The sequence below is a fragment of the Crassostrea angulata genome, chromosome 1 (genome assembly GCF_025612915.1).
Source record: "Crassostrea angulata isolate pt1a10 chromosome 1, ASM2561291v2, whole genome shotgun sequence".
In the NCBI taxonomy this organism is placed as follows: Eukaryota; Metazoa; Mollusca; class Bivalvia; order Ostreida; family Ostreidae; genus Magallana; species Magallana angulata.
In genome coordinates this window covers 3,076,651-3,085,228 of record NC_069111.1, presented here as the reverse complement: position 1 = coordinate 3,085,228, position 8,578 = coordinate 3,076,651, and the positions used below count along the sequence as shown (strand labels likewise).

At 36.4% G+C, this 8,578-nt stretch overlaps 2 protein-coding genes across 3 annotated transcripts; both read right to left on the bottom strand.

Moving 5' to 3' along the window:
- On the bottom strand, window positions 1–3,621 carry LOC128181319 (interferon-induced protein 44-like). Its single transcript, XM_052849683.1, has 6 exons — window positions 3,044–3,621; window positions 2,895–2,956; window positions 1,960–2,157; window positions 1,603–1,749; window positions 781–952; window positions 1–628 (listed from the first exon to the last, which is right to left on the bottom strand). The coding sequence occupies exons 1-6, from the start codon at window positions 3,576–3,578 to the stop codon at window positions 327–329; spliced, it is 1,416 nt and encodes a 471-aa protein (XP_052705643.1). The 5' UTR covers window positions 3,579–3,621; the 3' UTR covers window positions 1–326.
- Window positions 3,622–4,839: 1,218 nt separating this feature from the next.
- Window positions 4,840–7,847, bottom strand: LOC128190015 (interferon-induced protein 44-like). Of its 2 annotated transcripts, none has more exons than XM_052861872.1 (6): window positions 7,185–7,847; window positions 7,008–7,069; window positions 6,398–6,595; window positions 5,944–6,090; window positions 5,426–5,696; window positions 4,840–5,260 (listed from the first exon to the last, which is right to left on the bottom strand). In XM_052861872.1, exons 1-6 carry the CDS (start codon window positions 7,714–7,716, stop codon window positions 4,959–4,961), a joined length of 1,512 nt encoding a protein of 503 aa, XP_052717832.1. In that variant the 5' UTR covers window positions 7,717–7,847; the 3' UTR covers window positions 4,840–4,958. The 2 variants fall into 2 exon arrangements, with proteins under 2 accessions (XP_052717832.1, XP_052717842.1); XM_052861882.1 differs by having other exon boundaries at window positions 5,426–5,597.
- Window positions 7,848–8,578: the final 731 nt, after the last annotated feature.

The window sequence follows — 8,578 nt, the reverse complement described above, 5'->3', positions numbered from 1 at the left end:
TTGGAAAACCCGGTTAAAAAACGGTGTGTGGATTGCTAAATGAATTCCTTATTCCTAGAATACTAGAATTCATTATTAGCTCATTCAGATATCATCAGCATTTATGCAAATCTTATCATTTTCAACGGAATTGTTTCGTATTCATGATAGAGAGAGTGAGCTCCGAATTTGAAGATTATACACACATTTTGTCACAATTCCTACTTCTCTATAAAATGACATACATCTCTCACGTAATTTTTAACAATCTGCAACCTGGAAAAGTTCTTTAGAATAACTTTGCAATTCCTATGAATCAACGACGACATCACAACTTGACGTTCAAATTAGTCGGCAGTGCTTATTTGTTCGTCGTCCAGGTCGTCAAGGTAATTGTACAGGAAGTCGTCTGCAAAGTGCAGAATCTGCTGCATGGCCAACAGATTCAGTATGTTGATGTTGTTGTTGAGTTCTCGCTCACTCTCGTAGTTCTTGACGGGGATCACGTGTGATCTAGGAAGACCAATCATCGCCGCCACTTTATCCACGTGCTCTTGGACTATGGGAATGTAGTACGTCAGTCCTAATTCATCTTGCAAAGACGCACATATCTTATCAATCTTAGTCAGTAAAACAACTTGAGGAAGACCTGTTAAAAAAATTGAAATAATTAAGTTTAGTTCTTATGAATTACCATGTTAATTTTTGTAAGATATTCTTGAAAATCAGGAAACTCAGGAAATCCACCATGGATTTTTATTGTGTAGTACCACAAAAATGATTATATCTTTGTGAAACTACCTCTTTGGTTCATCGCTGTCTGGAGCTTTCTGATTTTCTCCAGCATCTTCTCCGACATGACGTCAACAGAGGAAGCGTCCAGAACGAAGGCCACACAGTGAATCCGGTCCTTCAGTTTGGGAGCCTTGACGAATCCTGCGATATCTGAGCTCAGTGGAAGCGTGGGATTGAACTGAATAAAAAAACCCAACATGAACACGAATCTTTAATCTGCTGTTTTCTGACAGAAATCAGGTATTATTAATGCATAACCCAAATTAATCATATATTGAAATATTATACAAAGCTGCAGGTTTAAGTATAACGTCACCATTGTCATTGAACATTATACAACGACATTACATTAAGAGGACACCCACGAGGACGATTCTTAAGAATAACTTGATGTTAAGCAAAGCTTACGAAGTTATTCAACTATATATTTATTTAGTTTACTACAAGATCGCTCTTATTACATATAATATGCGATATTTATTATATATGTATATCAAGCCTTGAAAACAGATCTTGGAAAAGGTTTAGAAGTACTAGTATTCATGCAGGATATCAACCTGCAATTTTAGAACAAAATTAAATTTGGCCCCCTACTGCCTAAATCGGACTCCTTGCTAAATGCTTTTATCAAATGAAAAAGTTGTATAATGCATGCTGATAGTTATTTCTGCTGGGTATATATTTCAGCTTTATCTTGACATTGTCTTCAGTTGAGGTAGTATATATTAATTACATGTTTATTTACAACAGTGAAATTCATATGTTGAAACCTATTGGTTAGTATATATTAATCAAGTTTTTACGTGACTTATTCCTGTAACAACTTACCACATATTTGTCTGGGGTGTGGCCATCCAAGATATAACACACATCCTGGGCTTCAATTCCCTGCCCCTCCTCCAGACCACGTGTATCACACAACCGGAAGTTAAGAGGTTTGCCAGACGGACCATTCCTAACCTGGTACGACCGATACTGTCAAAAAAAGAAAAAAAGGAGTTTGTGTAAACGAATAGAAACACTTGTAGAAGTGAGAAAAAATATTGTTTGTATTCGTTTGTTTAGATTTCTGCTGAACATACGATAAATTTTTTCATGTGTACGTAGTACATTTAGAATGCATTGAATTATACAGTATATTTTGTTTTATTTGCAATCCATACACTGTGAGGTGTCTATATTTACCTGTGTGGTCAGACTGTGTTCAGCTGTACCGCTGCACGCCTGACTTGTGACGTAGCCCCGGAAGATGGAGTTGATCGTGTTAAAGAAGCTGGACTTTCCCGCCCCGATCTGACCAATCAACAGGATCTTCGTCTGCTGGATCTTGAGCTGTTCCAGGGGCTTGTAGTTTTCTATTTCTTCTTTCAGCTCTTGCATCAGCTGAAACATACCGAATAAGCTTAGCGTAAATGCCTAATTATCGTATTCTAAAAGCCAAATAAAGTTTCGCTAAAGTATATTTAATACAAAACTGTCTTTACTGGGCATTTTCTCCTTTATTTCTTATAGAATCAGATTGTGTTCATAAAGCTGCTAACCAAATCACAATCTCAATGGTTTCAATTAATTTTTCCGCGTTTGACTATATACATTGCTTGACCTTTACATGTATCATCATTTAGCAGTCAGTGGCAGTGTTTAGTTCATAAAGTGATTGTTTTCAAAGAAAAATATATAATAATTTCATTCTTGATTTATGTTCTGTGTTTTACTTCTGAGTTTGACTATATTTGCAAATTGATTAGTAATCGATCGAAACTCTAGCTGTATCGAGTGCAAAACCTGAAGCCAGATTTCGTAGTAACCCTTTATATATGGAAGAAAATACTATTCCTTCTTTTCAACACACTGATCATCAATGTCGGTAATTCATTTTAAGTATTTTAATCACTCTGTATTGATTTACTTGAAGAAAAATTCAAAAATTGAAATATGAAAAGAAAATGCCGTCTTTGTTTGTTCTTGGGGTTTGAGATGTAAGAAGCGATCATTGCAGAAAAATCAGGTTAAGTATTTTTTTCTGCAATGCTCGCTACCTTCATAGCCGCATAAATCTCAAGAAAGAATTCTTAATAAGGCTTGCCTTTATAATAATAATAATAATACGGTTACCATACCCTTGTTGTCCATTCCGGGGTTCTTCTCCAGGGAATTTCTAAAGGATCGTTCATGTCGTAATCTGAGAATAAAAAAAATCTAAAATGAATAAATTGGATGATAGAAATTATTGAAAAATGTACTAGTTCGTATGTATGAGAAAGCTCACCATCCACTTGGTAAACCTCCATTTCTTTTACTTGCAAGTTCCCATTGGCAAACGCATTGTAGTCTGTTCCTTTCATGTTGTAGGTATGATTAAGGTTACATCCACCATTTAAGGTAAATACTCCGTTACTAGCCGTCGCATTTCCATTTAATGTGTAAAGATCATTACCACCTCCGAATGTTGGCCCATACCCCGAATGACAGTAAACTGCATGGACATTTTGTTCGGGTTTTATGGGGAACTGGTTATAAGAAGATTTTCCATTAAACTTCAGTTGAAACAGAAAAGCCTTTGGGTCCTGTATATAGACTTCCCCGGCGCTGGTCCAACTCTGGGAGGTGAACCCCCCGTACACTGTGTCGCTGGGGTTATAGAGCACCGTGACGGTCATTCCCTTGCCGTCACACTTGGAGTGGAAGGTGGTCGCCGAACATCCGTCCCTAGTGATCTTGTACAACAGTCGGAACTTCCTCCGTCCCCCAATCCATTTCAACAGCTCATCGAAATCCTCTTTCTGCAGCAGACCGGCCATCATCAGACAATATTCGAATCGGAAATTCTGCGTAAATAAAGAGAAAATAGAGTGGCCAGAAAATCCCGAGTTCCTTTGTGTTAAAACGAAAGTACAATTTTTGGTAAAGACGTACCCACCATGATTAAAAAAATATGTACAGAATGTTTTTGTATATCAAACATATGATAATTCCAAGAATATGCCCTCCAATTCTTCTCTAATTGATGGTCCATCAGGCATTAAAATGCTGCGTTCATATTTATAAAAAGATTAAAAAAAATTTTTTTTCAAAATATATCGCAAAACCTTTTCGATTAAGCGCGTACAATTCGCGAGCCAATGCGAAAATTTATAGTCGCTAAATTTCCGCGTTATATTCGAATCGTTCGTAAATTAAACAACAAACGTAAACCTTTGAGAATAAACGCAAATGCACGTTACCTTTGCGATCATCGTCGTTTTTCAATTTCCATTATGCGCGAACCCCTAAATTACAAATAGGCCTACATGTTAGAAATAGATTTATTATAACGCGAAACGTTAAAATGAAGTGAAATAAAAAGATTTGTCTAGTTCTAGTTCGGATTTTCAGCGCTGTAATATTATGTAATACCGGGTATTATATCTAAAAACCAGTTATGGCTGATGTGAAAATTTAATTATTTTGGTGTATGGGACTATAAATTGTTTTGTTTATTCTGAATGGACCTAAAAACGAGACAACATTATGATCATGGCTACAGATCGAGGAACAAAAGCAGCAGCTATCTACACTGGTAGTTACACTTGGAAGAGATCGAGTCTAAAAGTTTATTTTTGTAAAACGGACGCGATTAACTGGAATGTCATGTCCAGATAATGAAGCATATTTACAGTAATCCATTTTCCTTGTTTATACGTTCATTCCCCATATATGAATAATCAATAACTTGTTTATTGTTTACGTTTGTCTGAAGTATGGTATAGTTTTATTATGCAATTTAAGTTTCTGGCCGTTTAATATTTATTATTATATATAGCAGAGCAAAGAGGGTCTCAAAAATCAGTCAAAAACGAGAAAGGGATTGATAAATGAACGCCCTATTCCCGGAATACTCATCAATAACTCATTAAAATCTCATCAGCATTTATGCAAATCCTATCCTTATCATTTTCAAAGGTATTGTTTAGTATAATACGTATAACATTAGATTTATAATTATATGATAGTGTATGCAGTAAACTGCAAATTTTAAATTAAATCAAGTTCTTTAAAAAAAAATATGTTACCACAATTCCTAGGCTAGATATCAACTTTTATTAAAACGTTATGTGAAATGTATGCAACCTGAAACAGTTCGTTAGAAACATTATTAATTGCCTAACGTTATGTATTAACAATGACGTCAGAACTTGTTCCGTCTAGTCGGCAGTGCCTATTTGTTCGTTGTCCAGGTCGTCAAGGTAATTGTACAGGTAGTCGTCTGCAAAGTGCAGAATCTGCTGCATAGCCAACAGATTCAGTATGTTGATGTTGTCGTTGAGTTCTCGCTCGCTCTCGTAGTTCTTGACGGGGATCACGTGTGATCTAGGAAGACCAATCATCTCCGACACTTTATCCACGTACTCTTGGGCTGTGGGGATGTAGTACGTCAGTCCTACGTCATCTTGCAAAGACGCGCAAATCTTATCAATCTTAGTCAGTAAAACAACTTGAGGAAGACCTGTGAAAATAAAAATAAAATACCGTTATTCAAATCAAGTTGTTCTAAATTACCTTCAAGATTGTTTGTAACATTCCGTAAGAGGAGTACTCAATAAATCCCACATGAATTTTTATACTCTGTCCAGAGACAACAAACATGATAACCAAAGTTGAACTTGATTACCTCTTTGGTTCATTGCTGTTTGTAGCTTTTTGATTTTCTCCAGCATTTGCTCTGACATGATGTCAACAGAGGAAGCATCAAGAACAAATGCCACACAGTGAATCCGGTCTTTCAGTTTGGGAGCCTTGATGAATCCTGGGATATCTGAGCTCAGTGGAAGAGACGGGTTGAACTGAGTAAAAAGGGAAGGCAAGGCGAAGCTGACAACCCGACATATTTCTGTATACAGGCAGTGACAAATCTTAGTGATGTGTGTTTTGTTCTTTTGACGCTAAAAAGGTTTGGTTTGTTAATATATTAAAATACATGTGCAATGAACATATAATATACAAATAATAAAAACCGGTTTTTATTGACGCCCTTACGACAACTAGACGGCCATCACTTGACGCGTTTTATTTATCAAAACCGTTGCACCTCATTCTGCTCCGAGGCAAAAACAAATTTCCATAGACATTGAATAACTTGCTAAGCTTTGTAAGGACTTTTAAACCTAATGTTTTTCAGCAACAACTTACCACATATTTGTCTGGGGTATGGCCATCCAAGATATAACACACATCCTGGGCTTCAATCCCCTGACCCTCCTCCAGACCACGTGTATCACACAACCGGAAGTTGAGAGGCTTCCGAGACGGACCATTCCTAACTTGGTAGGACCGATACTGTCAAAAAAAGCAAACTGCCAGGTGAAGTACGTATCAAAGGAAAGGAACAATGGTCAGTGAAATTCTAGTGAAGGTGATTTGCTTTAATTGCATTTATTGTTTGAGTTCATGCTGAATACAATTTATTTGTAATTGATCGTCAGAGGGATAAATTATACATGGCTATTATACCGGTACGTCGCTATTTGTGGCTATCTCTAGTTATACATTACAGTATATGTGATTATTTTTTTTCACTCAAATTTCATCATGGTTTCCCCTAGCTCTTCCAGCTCTATGGTCCCTTTAGAAGAACTGGCATTACCTGTGTGGTCAGACTGTGTTCAGCTGTACCGCTGCACGCCTGACTTGTGACGTAGCCCCGGAAGATGGAGTTGATTGTGTTAAAGAAGCTGGACTTTCCCGCCCCGATCTGACCAATCAACAGGATCTTCGTCTGCTGGATCTTGAGCTGTTCCAGGGGCTTGTAGTTTTCTATTTCCTCTTTCAGCTCTTGCATCAGCTGAAACATACCAAATAAGCTTAGTTGGTGGAATGAAATATATATTCTCCTTAAAAGTTAGACAAAATGCTAATCTGTTTTATATTCTAAAAGTCAAACGAAGTAAAAAAAAATAAGGTTCCAAAGAAGCTTTGTTAGTGAGGTCTCCGATTGTGTATCAGCTACTGACAAATCAATCACAATATCACCTGTTTTGATTTTTTAAAAATCCCAGGTAAATATACATATTCCTTGAAAAGTTGAACTTCTTTAAAACGTATTTCAATTAAAGCACATTTCAGCAGTGTCCAGTTTATCAAGTAACAAAGTTTATTCTAATATCTACAGTAGATAATGAATGATCTAATATCTTAACAACATGAACAACCGATGAAAGCATTGTCTAAGGCTTGTGTCTGTAATCATACCATACCCTTGTTGTCCACTCTGGAGTTCTTCTCCATGGAATTTCTAGAGGATCATTCATGTCGCAATCTGTAGTTTAAAAAATTAAATTATTATTGGACTTCTTAAGTGACTATTTGTTTAAGATAATCAGAAAAATATACGTATGAATAATACAATGTATTTCGTTTATAAGAAAGTTTACCATCCACTTGGTAAACCTCCATTTCTTTTACTTGCAAGTTCCCATTGGCAAACGCACTGTAGTCTGTTCCTTTCATGTTGTAGGTGTTGTCGAGAGAACATCCTTTTTCAAATTTAAATTCACCGTTACACGCTGTCAAATTTCCTGAAAATGTAAAAAGGTCATAACCATCTCCGAATGTTGGGCCATATTTCGAATGACAGTAAACTGCATAAGCGATTTTTTCAGGTTTTATTGCGAACTGTTTGTAAGACGATTTTCCGTTGAACTTGAGTTGAAACAGAAAAGCCTTGGGGTCCGGGACGTACGCCCCGGCGCTGGTCCAACTCTGGGAGGTGAATCCCCCGTACACCGTGTCGCTGGGGTTACTGAGCACCGTGACGGACATTCCCTTGCCGTCACACTTGGAGTGGAAGGTGGGCGCCGAACATCCGTCCCTGGTGATCTTGTACAACAGTCGGAACTTCCTCCGTCCCCCAATCCATTTTAACAGCTCATCGAAATCTTCTTTCTGCAGCAGACCGGCCATCATTAGAGAATGTACGATAATTAAAAGTTCTATAGAAACAAAGAGAAAATAAAAACACGTGGACAGCTTCAGAACGTTGGTGTTAAAACGAAAGTATAAAGTACAATATTGTTTTATCGACAGTACAATGTACGCCCGGCCCCTCCCCCTTTTTAAATTAAATTAAATTTCTTTACCGTAAATAGCCTCTATTAAATTGAGAAACTTTTGTTTCGACTTAAGTTTTTGTTTGTTGTGAAGATTGAGGGGGGGGGGTGTATATATCTTATAGGTAGTACTTACTTTTGATTCTACGTATAGGTAAAAAGGACACCTGTTTAGGTCGCACACAAGGGCATCGGCATTGTACGTGTTGTGCTCAAAATCCCGGTAATTAATCGAAAGCATTACTAAATCATATACGGTGCAATATCTTATTTTATTCGCAAACACAGTAAATGCATGCAAGAATTAATAATTTTGAAAAAAGTATTTTATGAAAAATAATTGTAATAGAGGCCTGGGATAAAGACACTCAAAAATTGTGACTTTTGATTTAACCTACATGTATATTTACTAAAATATATATGAGAAATAAGTTAACAATATTAAAAAAATATACTAAGAATGAATGATCGTGTTGTAAATATTATGAATACTAGTATCAGCTGAATATAAATCTGATAAGTAGAAGTGCAGATAAAGCTGATAAGATCCATGTGAATTGATTTGTATTCTTTGTCCAGACCCCAGTGTAGAAAATGAAAAAATAATCTGATTAGACCGTACAAAACGATGATGTAAGAAAAGTATTTTTATAGATTGCTTTGTAGAAGGTAAAAAATTCTTATTACACCGTAAAAAATTATAATGTAAGAAAAGATAC

Coding starts and splice junctions, on each gene's coding strand:
- LOC128181319 (XM_052849683.1), bottom strand. CDS start 3,578: ATGATGGCCGGTCTGCTGCAGAAAGAGGATTTCGATGAGCTGTTGAAA. Junction 2,957..3,043: donor GGAGGTTTACCAAGTGGATG/GTGAGCTTTCTC, acceptor TTTTATTCTCAG/ATTACGACATGAACGATCCT. Junction 629..780: donor GACAGCGATGAACCAAAGAG/GTAGTTTCACAA, acceptor TTTTTTTAACAG/GTCTTCCTCAAGTTGTTTTA.
- LOC128190015 (XM_052861872.1), bottom strand. CDS start 7,716: ATGATGGCCGGTCTGCTGCAGAAAGAAGATTTCGATGAGCTGTTAAAA. Junction 6,596..7,007: donor CTCCAGAGTGGACAACAAGG/GTATGGTATGAT, acceptor GGTATGTTTCAG/CTGATGCAAGAGCTGAAAGA. Junction 6,091..6,397: donor AACACAGTCTGACCACACAG/GTAATGCCAGTT, acceptor TTTTTTTGACAG/TATCGGTCCTACCAAGTTAG.